Below are 18,499 nucleotides of genomic sequence, written 5' to 3'. Positions count from 1 at the left end.
TTGAACAACCTTTGTGTTTTCTGTAAACTATTTTGTTTTAACTGGATTTTGTCTATTATTTTGATTTTAACCGCTTATAGTAATTATTAAAAGTTGAATATAAACTAGTTTTATATATATAATTATGTAATAGTTATGTATACCTTCAATATACATATATTTACTTAAAAATTGTATAATTTAATGTAGTTTTTTTAAGGGACACTTAAACTAAGTTTTTAAAAATTTATTTTAGCATTAACTAATAATAAAAGTAGTAAATATAAATGGGTCGTACTCAAAAAAATAACAAACAAAAAAAAGCTGAAGAGAAAGTACAGCGTGTCAACGAATCCAAGGAGGCTGCTGTTTCTCTTAAAGTACACAATCAATGAGCTTCCAATATACCAGCTGGCAACCATCGGAAATATTCTAAGATACATGCAGTTTCTAAAATCTCCCAGGTAGAACAAATAATAATTTTTTTATATATAAATATACAATAAAACAATGATAAAACTTAAAAATGGTCTTTTTTATGCAATACATATTTAATCTAATATTCCCCCTTCCCCCAGCTGTTTAAAATGAGACACAATAAGGCAAAAATTTATGTTAAAACAAAAAAACCATAACGATAAACACTTGTCTATTTTTATTTTAGATCAATGAGATTTCAATCAACAAAGTTGATAGTAACCTGCTTTCAGAAGCATGAGAACAGGGATCTAATCTGCATCTGCATGAATTCTGAACAAAGAAGAATTTTTTTAAACAAAAAGTAAATCAGGATCGTTTTAATTCTGAGAATGCAAAAAAGGAGGATATTAAGTTCTATCTAGATCAAAAAGGAGAGCGAAACATGTATATTACAGATGAGCTGGATAAAAAATTACAAAATTCAGTTGAAAATAAAAATATTCGGCTCAAAAGGATGGAGAAAGCAAAAGGTAAAGGTAGTAACACAATTAATGCAGTAAAATCCCATAAACTTGAGGGTTCCTTTTATTTATCTGGAATTGATTCTGAATCGGAACTTAGTTTAGATTCTTCAGATGATGAAAATTTACCTAATAGTCATTCTATTAAATCTAAGATAATGATAAGTATAAGTTCTGAAGATCTGGTAGACTATACTGCTGCAGTTTCTGCCCAATACAGAGTAGGTATACGCCCACAAACTTCATTAGTAGTTGCTATTTGCAGTAAAGTTGGTATAAATCTAAAAGATATTATTCTACCAAGTAGTACAGTCCATAAAAAAAGAATCAAGAAGATTGAGATATTAGGAAATAAGTTCAGACAACAAATTATAACAACTCTGAAGGGAAAAAAGTTCATTGTTCAGTATGTGTTCATTTTGAAGGGAAAATGATAAAACAGATTAAAGAAGATCTAAAAATAACTGTTTCTGAAGAAAGAATAGTGGTCAGGGTTACATCCTCTGATATGGATGACACAGATGACATACTGCTAGGTGTCGTTCAGACATCAAGTTCTAAAGTTAGTGACCAGGCTGAAGCAATTTTGAATATGCTAGAATTCTATGACATTGTAGATTAAATATTCGCTGTTTGCTGTGACGCTACTGTATCCAATACTGGAATACACGTTTTTATCCGTAGCTCCATTCCTAATATTCCACTTATATGGTTTCTCCGTAGAAGATATATGCTAGAAATACACATCTCACACTTTATGGAGGCTTTGACTGGAGAGAAGACGAAAGAACAAAGGGAAGGGCTGCATGTCAAACTCCAGAAAAATTGGTGTTTTTTCAAGAAAGAGGTTGACAAGATTATAAATTTAGTGAGGTTTGATTGGAGTCAGCTTCAGGTTGAATCACCCCTTTATGAAATTGCTAAGAATGCTCTGAAGTTTGGAAAAGAGGCCCTTGCTTAAAAGCTTTTTTAAGGAGTGATTACAGGAAACTATTCGAGCTTTTTGTTTTCTATTTGAGAGGAGAAGTACCTGGACTGTGTTTTCATCAACCTTGAGCCTGCCATGAAGCTAGGCACAGTATATTAAAAAAAAAGCGTAAGTATAATAAATAACGTATAAATAAAAAAGATATAATAACCAAATATTATTGGTGACAAATTCTTACTCTTTAGGTTTATGGCTGCTACTTTATACATTCTTACCCTGAGAATAACCAATAAGATCACCATGATTATAAGCGAAATGGAAAAATAAATGATAGAGACAGCAGCCTTTTTCACATCTGTCTGGTATGCACCTTGGTTTCTAAAATCGGTAGCAAATTCACCCTTAAATAATCTTTTTGCTTTTAAGAATGCTTTTTGCATCAAAGAAAATATCCCAATCTTAGTTCAGCATTGGTTGCTATTACGCAAAGACATAACTGGTACTTGACTGAGCAGTTAGTGATGATGAAGATTATAGTAAATTAAACTCTCCCTTTTAATAAAATATTAAAAAATATCTTTAAAGTAATATTTTGTATATAAAAATTTTGTTATGATATGGAGATTTTGATTGTTTGTTTTAAATACATTCATCCTTTTTGTTTAGTTTTTGTATAAAAATTTGCCATGGGAAAAAAAGCAATTAGTAAAGAAATCGAGCAGCGTATTATTGGCCTTAATATGAGAGGTTACTCTAAAATTGAAATATCTTGAGTTTTAAAGTGTGTTTCACCTTCATGTGTAACTAGAGCTATTGCCAAATTTAACGAAACTGGTATTACTGCTGACAAAAGCGTTCTGGGCGACCAAGAATGACAAGTACAACTGATGACAATTCTATTTTTAGAATCGCCAGAAAAAATCCTAAATACTCAGCAAAACAGATTGCACAAGAAATAAACCTGGCGCTTAAAAACCAAATATCAAGACAAACGGTTAATAGAAGACTAATAGACCGTAAACTTTGTTGCTATGTTGCTGCCAAAAAACCATTATTAAAACCGTCAGTCCGTTTAAAACGATTTAAATTTTGTAAAACACTTTTAAAAATGAGTGACTTTGAATTAAGAAGAACTGTTTTTAGCGATGAATTAAACTACACCGTCCTAAATTGCAAGTATAAAGTAATTGTCCGTAGGCACCACAACGACAAGTATCGCTTTATAGTACCAAGGCTACAAGGTGGAGGAGGCTCAGTTGGTATATGGGGTTGCATCACATATGATGGTTTACATATATTATACAATGGTTTACAAATATTATACAATGGTCAAATGTATCAACATAGATATATTGACTTGAAAACTACTTAATGCCTACCAAAGACATTTTTTTTGGTAACGAGCCTGAGTGGATGCTTCAACAAGATAAAGCTCCATGCCATAAAGCAAAATCTATATAAGGATAGTTTGAACAAAACAGTATCAAAATACTTCAGTGGCCATTTTTTAATTGGATTTAGATCAGGTGATCTAAATCCAATTGAAAATATTTTGGCTGTGCTGGACCAAAAACTTATTAAAGAACCAGTAACTTCAACTAATGATGTAAGAAAAAATTTAAAATCATCATTTAATGGTTTATTTAATTTGGATATTGTCGTAAACTTTTTGATTCTATAAGAAGAAGATGTGCATTATGCATAAAAAATAGAGGTGGTCACATACCTTATTGAGGTTTGGCCTAAAAACCATTTTTAAACTAAACATGCTAAACTTATGAGTAGGTTTTTTTTCTTATTTTATATATGATTAACTTTTGACAAAAAAATAACAATGTTATTTCATTGTTTTATTTTGTTTTTTGTTTTATATATTCCTTATACTTAAAAAAATAAATTTTGTATTTAAAATAACGAAAAACTTTAATTTTAACTTCAACTTTTTAGGTTTTTAAAAAAAAAAGTAAATTTAGTTTGGCTGCGTGCTAAACTTTTAAGCAACACTGTATATTTGCAATCAGGGGACACTTGAGAATGGGAAAAAATTGCTTGCACATAAAAATTAAAAAAAAAGTGTAAGTTTCAGACACCTTAGTGCACAACATATAAATATACAATGGCTTTTTGAACGAAGAAACTGCTATAATATTTGTGATAATGAATTTATAATGCTTTTGAAAAAGATCACGAACTTGAAAATTATGCTGAATCTATTTTAGAAGTTGTAAGTACTTTTTAAAATGTAAAGTTTTGTTTATGTAACTCATAAAAGCCATAAATACTTGATTATGCTTTTGAGACTTATAAGCAATTCATTATGAGTTGCTTATACAGTATAAGCAAATTATTTACCAAACATACTCAAAGTTTAGCGTTTTTTACTTTGAGTTAAAATTTTGTTAATTTAGTTATTAGTTTGATTGGATAGTTAATTTGCTTTAAATAAGATAAATGAATATTATATCTTTCATATAGTTCAATCCACAGTAATCCACAGTAATCCACAGTAATTCACAGTAATCCACAGTAATCCACAGTAAGGAAATTTTAAATTGTGGTGATGATTATGAAAATGCTGCTACATTATTATTAAGTAAACTTGCAGATAGCAAATCAGCTTATTATAAAAACAATATGTCCACGGTTAATAACAATCAGACATTAAGTTCACCAATATTATGTTATGTTATTAAAAAAATTTTTAAAAAAATTTAAAATTCTTGAACTAATAATACTCAATTACAACAAACAGTGTCTATATTAAAATGTTGTCGAAATGAAACAAAAAAATATAACTGACCAACAGCTTGTCAACACTCTTAATCGCGGTGGACTTACTGGGATTACAATTGAGTTTGAACAAGATTTAATTATAGCTGAAAAACTATTTCTTTTATATACAAAACAGTCGAATCTTACTAAAAGTATAGATTTTTAGATGAAAAAAACACTCTGTGATAAAGATTTAGATGAATATTACAGGGCTATTATTAAAAAATGTGATTTAAAAATTGAAAAAGATAGTTTTATCTATACCCAAGATTATTGATTTGTTTAGATGCGTTTTATGTTCTTATATATTAGCGTATAAAACGCATTTACAAGTAATTTAACCACTCCAGTATTATTTCCTATTTAAAAAACATGTTTAGATGTAGCACATGGTTATTTAAGATTCTAACAACTTCATTTTATTAAGTCCTATACTATTTTATAATTATATTATAAAATCCTTATTCTAAATCTTAAATATAAATATAAAATCCTATCCTAAATATAAATCCTATCCTATAATTTCTAATACCTTCTTTTTTAAGTTGATTCTTTAGTATATTATTTTTAATTAGAAGTTTTTTGACAAGTTTACGCTACGTTGTGATTAAGATTAATAAATACGTTTTTAAACTGTTCATCTATTCTTAATTTTTAGTTGATAGTGTTTTAATATAACAGATTGTAATTAAATATAACAACCTACTGTAATGACATCTTTACGAATAAAAGGTAAAGTGAGTTCTGGTGGAGCTGACCCATCTCTTAGAATAAGTATCCAGGAAATTCTATTGACTTCTTAGGGTCTACAAATAAAGCAATAAAGTCATTCATCGTTGCAACCTAAATTTAAATTATTGTCATGTTGTTGCATTCTAAATTAAACAGCATTTTAAGATCAAAGACAAATTACAATATATTAATAAAACTTTTTGATTCAACTTCAGATTTCCAACTCAATGAAAAAACTAAAAACATTTAATAAAGTATATTAATAAAATTAGCGGCTATTACATTTATACTTCAAAGAACTAATAACAACATTGTTTATAAAATGCTAAATCGTGTTACTGTTTTTTTTTACTTTTTTGATTGAAGAATGACCTAAATTACGGACGATCCCTAAGAGATCCATGGTTTAACACCACCTCTGGGCAAGTTTAATTACATCAATAAGGAAAGAGGTATAAACTTTCTTTCTAATGCTCTTCCACGGTGCTCTGTAATTCAGTCGGGGCTGTTTTGTTGCCTAACAAGGCCGTGGCTTAGGTTGCTTGAATTCACTGATCTTGGGAGGGGGCCCGTTGCAACGCATTGGCATTGCTAATACTCTTTACAATTTTTAAAACGGTCCTGCATCCAGTGATTTAGATGATAAATAATTTATTAGCAATTTTATTACAAGTAGAGCGAAACAATTGCAAGAAATAGAGCAACTACAAAAAAAAAATAACGCAAAAAAGACGCGAAAAAGCGCAAAAAGTGTCATAAATACTCAATAGGAGTTTTTTGATTTGGTGGACTATATACATACTGATAAGGAAACAACACTCTTTCAGAAAACGTTTAAATTTTTTTGGACACAGTTCAAAAAAATCTAAATTTAGTTTAAAAATTTTATTTACTAACCGTAAGGGTTGAGTGTAGAAAATTTAGAAATTGAACTGTTTCCCCTGATTTCTATGTTAATTATTGGAAAACTAAAAAAATGAGATCAAGAGAAAAAAAGTTGGACAAAATTTATCTTTTCTTTTTTTTTTTTGTTCTTTTCTTAAAAATTTAATACATTTATACAATAAGATAGTTAAGATAAAAATTGTTATACAATAAAAAAATATACAGTTATAAAAACAAAAATAAGAACGCGGAGACTCGCACGAGAACGCAGAGACTCGATCTACTGAATTAATTTTTTGATTAATTTTACTTATTATTGATAGCGCAAGTTTTACAATTTGAAAATACTTTTTCAGAAAAAGTGTAACATAGTAAGTAGGGGAAGTGGGGGCACAACCGCATAAGGAGGCACAGCCGTTTTTTAACATTTTCCTTTGAAAAATGTTATCTAATATGGCAAAAAACGTATCACGCGTTAACAAAACAGTTTTCTATATTTTGCTTATGCCAAAAAGATTGCCTGTTATGTTACTGAGAAGTTGTGCATGATAATGTTTATTTTGGTAAAAATATTATATTTACATCATATTTTTCAAGACCTTTTTTTGAGGATTAAGCAATATTTAATTTTAGTATTAAAAATGTGTGTTATCAGCATTATTTCATCAAGTGAAAATCAATTTTTGGCATCAACATAACCTAATAAGCAAGCCATGAAACTGTATTCTTTCTAAAAACTGTCCTCTGGGGCAGAACCGCATAGACGTACAGGAGGTACAACCGCATACTTTTGATATTTATCAAAGTTAGTTAATTACGAATAACAATAATTACATTCGTTATACTTGAACGCGTTCATGTAAAAACTTAAATAGAAATAGTTTTGTTTTGAGATGTTGGAAATTAGATTTCGTATTTTTTTATTTAATCTTTATAAATGAGTTTTTGATTAAAAATAAAGCTAAAAGAATATCAAATGAGAAAACTCAGACTATAAGTACAAAGAATGCCTACACAGTATGCAAACGTGCAACGAAATCACCAAATAATCTGAGATGAGACAATTGTAAAGTAAATGTACCAAGAAAAGTGTACCCCAAACGATTATTGTGAGGGTGCGGTTGTGCTCACAATAGGGGCAAAACCGTTTTTTTCACTAAGTATAATTTTTGTGTAATACCATTTTAAAAAACCGTTTAATTTTTTTCTTAATTACATCAATTTAAAGCTTAATGATATGGTTATTGAAATAAACTTTTAAAAAAAATTTAGTTTTTATTTTCATATAACATTAATCCAAATGTTACGGGGGCGGTTAAACCCCCGTAACGCATTCAAGTGTTATACGCCCACTTCCTCTATGTTTGTATTATCCATAAGTTTTATGATCAAAATAATAACAGCCATAGTTTTGAAGTATTTACTATTGCTCTCGATTTTATTTGAATTTATAAGTATAGAATAATGTCACTATATTTCTTAAAATGTTTTCTATATAATATCATTCTTATAACTATGTATGTTTCTATGTACAGCTGTATGTGCTTTGGTAATACTATGCTGATAATAATGCTAGTTATATTTTAGTAAAGAGAATGTAAAACAGATCATCCATTTTTGGGTATTTAAACACACGCTAAGAAGCAGCTGCAAACTGAAGTAGATGTCATGCAGCATATTCTGTATTTCTAAGCTTATGTAAGCAAGCTATACTAAGTATAACTTCTCAAATAAATAGTACAATTTAATATATATTACAGTTTTACAAAAAAATTAATAAAGTTTCAACTGAAATACTGTTTTTGAAAATTTGTGGAAAATGTAACATTGATAAATTTACATAATTGACAATGAGAGTTTTTAACCTTTTTAAGCAGATTAAAAAGTTGCAATAACATTCAACTGCTGTCAGGTAAAATTAAAAAAGTAATTTTCAGCTCATTAAAGACAAACTAGCAAGTTGTTTAATATATCTGATTATTCTTGCACAGAAGTTTATGAAATTACAAGGTATGAATCAAACTTAATAGAAACATTAACGGATGGTATTGAAAACTTAATCAGGGAGAAATCTACTCATTTTCAAGGACACATATTGAATTTCAAGATATTGAGCCAAAGTTGAAAAACCAACACACAAATAACGCATTTTCTGTGTTCGAACTGTCCAAAACATTGCTATTCGATTTTTTCTTTAAACACCTTCATCCAACTGCTTGGGTGAACAGTCATTTTATACCTTAAAGAGAGTCAAAAACTTAATCAAGAATCTTAGGTCAACAATTAGTAAATTAAAACTCACTGTTCTTGCAGTTGCTATTGACCATAAAAGGCGAAAAACATAGACTATGATGATATTATTGATAATTTTGCTGCTACCAAAGCAAAGAAAAAGAGTTTGATTTTTTTATGTTTTAATGTTTTTAATACAACTTTATATAGACCTGAAATCAAACATATTTATATGTTTATTCAATAATATTATTTTTGTAATAATTGTTTACCACATGTGAATTTACCACAAATTAAAAATTATGAAAAACTTAAACAGAACATACTTAAGTATTTCAATGTAATTACATAGCATAGTTAGCACATATAAGCTATCCAACTATACCCAGTGGGCATGCGTCGTCTGCGGGAGGTCCATCGGATAGTTTACGGACATCTGGACATCTGGTTCCAGAAAAAAATCGTTCTTTAGGGGCTGCGATCAAATACGAAGTTATTTATTTAGTATTTGTATTATGTTTGGTAATATGTATATGTATTTGGTAATATTAGGCTATATTGTTGTATTTATAATTGATTAAGAAATTTCTTGAACATTTGTACAAATGTTTAAGAAAATTTTTTTGAAGAAATTTTTTAAAGATAATACTAATAAAATGGTATACTAAATAGAAGAATTAAAACAAGTCTTCTAACAAATATTACTTAAAAACAAATTTTAAAACTGTTTTAAAGTAAAAAATAAAAAAAAAGATTAAATGTTACAAAAAAAAAAAAATTAACAAATCTCTTGGTTTTTCGCAAAATAACAACGTTCTATCTAGTATATGGGGTCATCCATAAATGATGTCAGTAAATATAAATAAGGGGGGGGGGGAGTGCTGGAAAGTTTGAAACTAATTGACAATGAGGAGGGGGTGTTTAGGTCAAAATGATGTCAATTTAAATTATTTTTTTAGTTTTAATGAGCAGATTTTAACGGTATTTACATCTACTAAATGGTATAGAAATGATGTTTCGTTTGTGGGGAAATTAATGTTAAATGCGGGGAATTTAATATTATATTTTATTAAATTATTTATAATATAATATTATAAATTAATATAATAAGTTTCCCAGAGACTTTAAATAAATAACAACTACTAACGTAAAATAAAAATTACTATCGTTTTATTAATATATTACCATTTGACTGCGAATCATATTATGTTAGAAATATTAACTCTTTGTATATAAAATTTACAATCGTCGTTCGCTCCCTAGCGGATTATAAAATATGGTTCAAAGTAAACTCATAAATTTGTCATTTTTTGAAATTAAATTGTCGTTATTTCAAATACGAAACTCTAATTGCTCTCTAGTTGATTGTAAAACGTGATGCAATGCAAACACATAAAGTCTATTGAAAATTCGAAACGCTAATTTCTACCTAGCGGGTTGAAGAAACTCTTTTAAAAAGCTTGCACTAACGATGAGCAAAATCATTATTCTGACTGTGATGTAAACAATACTAATAAATCAATATTAAAATATGGATAAAACCGCATTACTTAACTTATTGATGGTCTCGTATGGAAATAAGGCTAATATCCAATTAAAAGAAGACAAACTGGTGCATAAGGATCTTGAATCAAGAGTAATGAATTTAATCAATTTAATGAAAAGGGAATGAAGTTCAAGAGCAAGCAATTATCATTTTGGACCAATACTCCAAAACAGTCTGCCCCCACGTAAACTCCACTTGAATTTGACAAGAATTCCTCACAGTTTGTTGAGCCCACCAATGAGCAATCTGTTATTGATGATTAACAAAGTGCATTAACTTTAAGTTTGTTGACCACAAAAAATCTAAAAAAATGCAAGAACAGTGGCTCAAGATTGACTCAATTCTGAGATTGCAGCTTTAAATTGTGAAGTTGCTGGACTGAAGACTAGAAAGAGAAGTGGATTCATTGCTGAAGCTGAAAAGGATGATTTGAAAAAGGAAAAGAAGAAACTAGCTCATCTATGTAAAGAGATGGCCAAAAAAACGTATGATCAAGCTCAACAGAAGAAAACTAGAGAGCTGAAAAAAGCTAGAATGGAGGAAACCTGCTTGGAGCATCCAGAAGTCAAAGAAAAACTAAAAACCACAAAGAAACCTGGTCGACCGTCATTAGAAGTAGATCAACCTCTTCTTTTGAAGGCGATTACGGATATTGCTCTCCATGGTTCGTCCGCTGATGAAAGACGTTGGTCAGAGGTTCTTCAGGTAATGATAGCTTAGCTATGTTTGTTAATATTGTATTTGTTAGAATTTTACTCTTAATTAGTACTTACACTATTTTAAATATCCTTGAAATGTTAACAACTAATTTCAAGATTTGATTTGAATATAATTTACGAAATAAATCCCGTTTTCTGTAAAAAAGTTAATTATATCCAAATATATTTCTTTATTATTTGGAGCATTAAAACTCTCAACGAATTGACATCTGAGATGAACAAAATTGGATTTGCAATCAGCAAGAGCGCCCTCTATACTCGTCTACTTCCGAGAAGTTACGGAACATTAGAAGGCAAAAGGCTCGTCTAAACAGCCCCTGTTGATTGATCAGTCCTCAGAATGAATCTCTTTTAAAACATGTTGACGGACTCTTTTGCAGTTCAACTATAAAATATGTAGAAGAAGTTTGTTCTATTTTAGGGCCAGATGAAGTGTGTTTCATTAACCAAGACAACAAGGCTAGAGTGCCAATTGGAATCACAGCAAAAAACAGGCGCCGTTGTTGCTGCATTTGGAGTGCCGGGTAACTCTCCCGGACCACGACTGGGTCGTGGTTGCTAACCACAAGCTTATACTATCTGTATACACTGGAATTACGATCAAAAAAGATGGTCACGGAATAACAGATATTGTTACTTATTTTGGACCAACCTACATTGTTGTTCGATCAGGAAAACACGCATCCACGATCGCCTTCGCTCAAGGATTAGACTTTCAGCGGCTCTTGGATATCAAAGAATTCGACACTTTTACCAGAGATACTCAAACTAATATGGTTAAGCCTATCGTTTTGTTTAGCGTTGGTGGAAGACCCGACGAAAATCCCAGATACCAGAAAGTAATTGAAATCGGGATTCACCATTTCTTGAAGAATAACCTTGACGCTCTTTTCATCATGACGAACGCTCCAGGCCGCAGTGAATTCAACAGAGCTGAGTGACGAATGGCACCTCTAAGTAAAAAATTATCTGGGGTGATTCTTCCGCACAAACATTACGGAACTCATCTTGATTCTCAAGGTAATTACATTGACAAAAGTTAATTTGTTAAAATATTATTATAATTTTTAACCTATTATAACCAAAATATCTTTTTAAATCAGGCAGGACAATAGATAAAAATTTAGAAAAACAGAACTTTGGTTTTGCTGGACATGCTTTGGCTGATATTAATTCTGATCTACAAATTGACGGTTATCCAACCATTGCAGAGTATATTGATCCAGACAAATCAGAGCTAGAGTTAAGGAGCATTTTATTACAAGATTAACGTTGGATTGCCGATCATCTTCGTACAAGTCAATATTTTACTCAAATTGTGAAATGTGAAAATCGTTCTTGTTGTCGGACTATTAGAAGCTCTTACTTTACTCTTACTAGAGCAAGTTTTCTTCCGCCATCTGTCCCTGTCAACCAAACGAGAGACGGGCTCAAAGCAGTAGATGTCTCAGAAGGAGCAAAAGAGGTGCTTCCATCATCCATCTTTATGCTTATCGCATCAAACATTGAAAGTATTCTTCCTCGTACTGCCAAAGAATTTTCCAATTTTGCCGTATGATGCGTTTTGTACATCAATTCAGTCTAGCCTAGCTGATAGAATCTGTAAAAAGTGCAACATCTACTTTGCCTCTCAAGCTATGTTGAAAAAGCACGCTTTTATCCATTCTTCTGCTATAACACTCCCTCTAATCAAAAGGGTCTAACCTGTTTGTATCGCTGCCAAGCGTCAGACAGAATTTTTGGCAGTCGTCGCCTTGCAGAAGAGTTCGGAAACTGCTGAATGGTTAGATGAAAATGAAGTTGACGCAACAAATTTGATTGTACCTCAAGAATACGATATCCTTTTAGAGCGCGGAGAGCATTCACTAATTCACCTATTGTTTCAATTGATGATCACTTCAACAACCCATGGAAAGATTTTATTAAAGATATATAATACTATTTGTTTAGTTGATTATTTAATGAGATATCGACTATTATATAATATAATTTGATGAGATCTACTATTATATAAATGTATAATTTAGTCAGAAAAAAAATCAATGTTTTTAAGCATTTTTATTGTTTTTTAGGGGGGGAGTACACAAAAACCGATATCATATATAACGGGGGGTTGGCCAAAAATTGACAGAGTTTGACACAGGGGGGAGGGGAGTCAAAAAATTGAGAAAAAACACTCATATCATTTATGGATGACCCCTATGGAGTTGAAAAATACATCTCAATCAAATAAAGGTACAATTGAATTTTTATTTTTATTTTTATTTTTTATATTTTATTTTAGATGCTTCAAGAAGTCCTTACGATCTTATCACAGAGCACCGTGGAAGAGCATTTGAAATGAAGTTTACTCCTCCTTCCTTTACTGATCTTATAAAATTTGCTCAGAGGTAGCGTTGAACCACGGATCTCTAGCTTCTCAAGCAAGCGCGCTAAGCACTGCGCTACAGCTGTATTATCAAATGTAATTGACTCTAACCCTGCTAGGCTGCGCATACAAAGTTTAGCCTTTAGGCTCTAAATTTTAAAATTCGTTTCTGGCGTTACGCGCTTATGTCGATAATTATCGACATTTTTACGATATTTTTACGATATTTTGTCGATAAATTATCTACATTTTTAAACTTGGTTTGACGCCAAGTTTAAAAATGTAGAGCTTAAAGGTATGCGCCCCCAAGTAGGGTTCGAGTCAAGTTTCTATGTAAATTATATAAATAATAATAACTTGTATTGATCTATTAAATGTAAATGTATAAAGATATTTATATAAACATCTTTATACATTTATATTTAATAGATCATTACAAGTTATTATTAATTACATAATTTGCATAGAAACTTGCAAAAATCAATTTTTTTTGTGAGTTGTTTTTTAGAATTAGTGTTATCAAAATACTTTCTGTTGACACAGAAAGCATTCATATTTTATTGTTCAGCTGTTGATCTGGTTTTACTCTATTTAACCTTTGTATTATTAAAAGGATTTAATTCGATTTTTTCAAATAATTACTTCCTATTTATAAAGTAATTTAATTAGTGAAAAAAAAAAACAAAAAAAAAAGAATTAAATTTTATGAATAATATCGCAATAAATGTTCTAACCTAGGGCGGATCAATAGGAGGGGGCGATCACACCCCCTTTCTCCTTAGATATTTTAAAAATCTTATTTTTTTTTATAAATTTATATATTTAACAAAGCATGTTGTTTGAAAACTGAAGTAAATTAGAGAGGCTGTTCAAAAGTGATTACAAATTTTAATAAATTTGAGTAGAGCAAAAAAATATTGGACTGTTGGGATGTCAATAGATATCAATAGATTAACACGATATAATATTAATATTCTAAAAAGATTAACTTAAAAAGTGATATGATTTAAACCTGAAAGTTGTTTCCTCCTCCTCTCCCTAATTTATTAACTAGTCTGGATCCAGCAAATGAAAAAATTGCCGTTTCCTTTTTTTCTTTATGATCTGGATCCACCAAACCAAAAAACCCTAGAAATTGCCGCCCTTTACTAAATGGTCTTTATCCGCCCCTGGGTCTAACATGTTCTAACTTTTAAAATGCTTTTTTATTATCTTCTAATAAAAAAACAAACAATTGTTAAATAAAACCCATGTATTTTGCGCGGTAAAAAAATAATCCAATGTTCGTGTTAGAAAAATTTGTATAAAACGCTTTTGAGTAGATTTAAAATATTTTTGAATGAAATTTGCGAGTATTACGAGAGGCAAATAAAATAATTGAAAAAAAGTTATTGTAAGACGATTATAAATGTCAGACAAGAATGTTTGATCTATTTACCTTTTATAATGTAAAGTAATTTAGTAGTTTGATTGCGTAAGTTTGAGTTTAAAATGCTCCAATCTATAAGGAATTCTTCAAAATATTTCAAAACAGAGTATGCTATTGAAATGTCATACAACATTGAACCATCTCAAAAATGCGGTTTTGATGAACTGTCTGAGTATCAAAAAGTAGACCAACCAAATCAATTAAATGATGGGCTGAATCTATTCCGAAACACTGTAAACCGTAAAAGACATCTTTCGTTTAATGATGAAAATATTTACCTTAAAAACAAAACACACTGTTCCTCGAGTGATTTTCACCAGACAATATTCAACTTTCAACAGTGTAATATAGACTCCAGCGCCGAAAATTCTACATTACTTTACTTACGTCAAGTCAATATCAAAGAGCGCTCTCGTTCTCATAGCGTAAATGACGCTTTTACTCACCTTCGTACATTAATTCCCACTGATCCACCAAGCAGAAAACTCTCTAAAATAGAAACCTTAAGGTTAGCTACAAGCTACATAAATCATTTAAGTTCTTTGTTAAAGCAATCGGACTACAAAGAGTTAAACCCTGGGTGCAACAAAGAGTTAGTATATGCTTCTTGTTCTTCCGGAACAAACCAAATATGTACATTTTGCGTTACATTTTTAAGATCACTAAACCAGCGTTTAAATTAAGTATATTCTTGTGTTTTATTAATTTTATTTAAATTAATTTTTTTTGAATTCTTTCCTTTCTTTGATATAAACATTCTTTCCTTCAATGATATAAAAAAGTTATTTACCCTTATTTATAAAATTTGTGTAAAAATCAAATATTGCTTTTTTGCTTTCAAGTTAAATATTATTAACTTTTTAAGTGTTAATGTTGATATTAATATTATAAACTCATAACTTTTTAAGTGTTAATGTTGATATAAATTGATGATGCGCATAGCGTCATCTTGTTTAAATTTGATATTTAACTGATTAGGAACTAATTTGATTGAGTATCTTTACGTTTATTTACAAAATCTTATAACCCAAATGATTTGCTTTTGTATTTTTAATTTTTAGCCTTGAGTTTTAATGTTGATACTGATGTTATGGATAGTTTCAGGGATGCGAAGTCCCAAAAGGCTATATATATATATTTATTTTTTCCTGGTCTCTTGTGTCAAGAAGCTTTAACATGTTGGTTGCTTTATGTTCTGTTATAGGAAAAAAATTTAATGAGTTGGAATATATTGTTTTAAGGCTCGGAGTTTTGGAGTCCTCACCGCCATTATACCTAAGGACTCTGGGTTCAAAAATGATTGTTCCTTTAACCTAAAAGTTTTAATTTTTTAACCAGTAGTAAATATATGCATAAAATGCATAAAAAGTCTTTAAAATGTTTATTTAGTACTTGAAACATGTTTGTTTAAAGCGAGGTTGTATGTTTTGTGAAAACATTTCTTTATAAAACGACTCGACAACTTTTGTGTAAAAAGCCCTTATAGAAATAAACATTTTAATTGATAACCATTTTTAAAAAGAAGGAACAGTTTGAAATACTGTTAATGATAACAAGCGCTCTGGTTGTCTACTATCTTGACTAGAAAAAACAAAGCCAAACTATCGAGATTTGTCAACAACCAAAAAGAGGCCTGCCATAAAAATTGGGTCCTTAAGCCAGTAAAATCTTTAATGATTTCACTTTTAGATTTAAGAACTGATTTAAACAACAAACTTTGTCATTAAAAAAAAACAACATTTAATACAGGAAACATGAAAACGGTCACAAATATTGAACAACAAATAAAAGAAGAAAAAAAGAAAACTTTTTAACGGGCTTTAAAATACAAAATTACATCTAGTTACAATGATAAAAAATACGTTTGATTGCAGGTGATAATATTACTATAATTTTTTTTTTTGATGACAGCCATACCTGACCGTGGTATGCAAGCCATAACTGACTGTGATATACAAGCCACAACATTGTAATAACCCATACATCGTTTTTAATGTATGTGACTGTTTAAACTTACTATGGATTACATTGTCACTCTAATGCGGATCTACCTTTGACAATCTCACTAAACATTACCTTAACGAAAAGATGTTGATGTTGATCTTCATGACTTTTGCAATGCTTGGATATGTATAGCCCCCTGTTGATCCCGGAATAATTATTTCTATTAAAATTTTTACACAGTCTTACCGTTATTAGATGCTTGTATAATTAACTTTTTCGCAGCTTCTGTTAGATTTTTGTTATGTTCAGTGACAGATATGGTGGGGTGGGGGTGGGGGGTGGGGGGAGAGAGCTTTGTGGCTATGCATCCCCTCCAAACAGAATGTATAAAATGTTTTAGGAATTGAGGATCTTCTTTTTTAGGAGACGCCAACGCGGTACAAAATACACAAATATTTCAGCAAACTCCACCCCCCCTTCCTCACACACACTAAAAATTCCTGGATCCGTCACTGATTATGTTCCATTATCAATCATTGATTATGGAATGTTTTTATGAAATACGCCTTTAGAAAAAGTAATTGAAAATTTCTTTTTAAAAGTAATCAATATTTAGTCTAATTACCTTTGAGCCAATCATTTCCATTCTTTTATCAAAATTTTGAGCAGTTATTCTCAAATAGGGCAATTCACGTCAAATTCATGTTAAAAAAAAGTATTACTAAATACGTTTCTCAACATTATTTTGGTAAATATAAACGTTGAAATTATGTTTTCTATGATTATTCTGTAAAAGTATTTTGCGGCTCACTGATGTTTCATTCATTAAAATATATAATAACAACAAAATTTAAATTTGTAAATATAGGCTAACTAGATTAGCAGAATGCATCTAATTACAACACATTTTTATTTGTTTAAGTGTTTTATTTTGTTCTGCGAGTCTTACTCTTCATTTTTTTCTTCAACACAATGTCGTAATCACTCTTATCTGCTGTTTTGTAGTTATTTATGTTTTAAATACTTTTTTGTCTGAAACGCAACACCATTAATAATAACATATTGTTGTTCTGTAATTTTTCGTGACATTTGTTATGTTAAATTTATATAAGTTGTAATTTGCATAAATTAATATATTTATGATTACAACTTTAACTTATCATTTAATGTTTACGTTGTTAAATAAAATGTTAAATAACATGATTTTTAAATTTGTCTGAAGAACGACGTAAAAGGAACAGAGAAGCAAAAAAAAAAAGGAAGAACGAGGCAGAAAGTACATCCACAGATGGACAAACATTTTTCACACCATAATCTTTTAAGTAAGACAGTGAACAAAGTTATGAAGAGTTTACCAACCGATGAAGACCGTCGACGGGTTGTGTTTGTAGAAGTGGGCAAAAAGATTAGTTTACGAGTAGTTAATAATGATGGACCAAGTAGTACACTTAAAGAACAGAAGAATTGTCTCACACTACTAATTCGTAAATTTTATGAACGCGACAATATTTTCTGTCAGGCACCTGGCATCAAAGATGTTACTATCAGTAAAGTCACTCGGGAGAAAGGACAAAATCGTTATTTGTTATTCACACTGAACGAAGTATTTGAAGTATTTAAGAATGAAAATGCTGGTATGTCTGTGAAATTTTCAAAAGTCACTTCCAGCAGACAATTTTTACTGTAAAATGCCTGCTTTTTTGAGACACTGCTTTGTGAAGCGAATTCAAAGTGCTCATTTTCAATTTACACTTAATCAGGCATCAAGTTGAGGTTCAAAAAATAGAAAAAAAACTGGTGTAAAAAATAATTAAATTTTTTTTGGTAGATCAAGAATTTTAATTATCGGACGCTAGCTTTCTATATTGGTTAGACTGTCCTTTTTAAAGCAAGGCATAACATCACTCCATAGAACCATAAAAAAAAAAGTGTCCCTAATTATAATAATAAGTCTCTAAGACAATCATAAAACATAAAATAAGACATAAACATTACCACTTTTTTTTTCTTGCAATTCTAAGACC

The 18,499-nt window shown here is 30.0% G+C and overlaps 1 protein-coding gene across 1 annotated transcript; it reads left to right on the top strand.

The window, feature by feature from the left end:
• The first annotated feature begins 14,593 nt into the window (after positions 1 to 14,593).
• Positions 14,594 to 15,214, top strand: LOC105849691 (transcription factor 15). Its single transcript, XM_065806809.1, has one exon. It carries the CDS (start codon positions 14,594 to 14,596, stop codon positions 15,212 to 15,214), a length of 621 nt encoding a protein of 206 aa, XP_065662881.1.
• The last annotated feature ends 3,285 nt before the right edge of the window (positions 15,215 to 18,499 follow it).

This window comes from Hydra vulgaris, chromosome 09 (assembly GCF_038396675.1).
Source record: "Hydra vulgaris chromosome 09, alternate assembly HydraT2T_AEP".
NCBI lineage: Eukaryota > Metazoa > Cnidaria > Hydrozoa > Anthoathecata > Hydridae > Hydra > Hydra vulgaris.
Note: the sequence above shows the minus strand (reverse complement) of the source record. Positions and strands in the feature narration are given on the sequence as shown.

Excerpts from the sequence above, each read along its gene's own strand:
- LOC105849691 (XM_065806809.1), top strand. The coding sequence starts at position 14,594 with ATGCTCCAATCTATAAGGAATTCTTCAAAATATTTCAAAACAGAGTAT.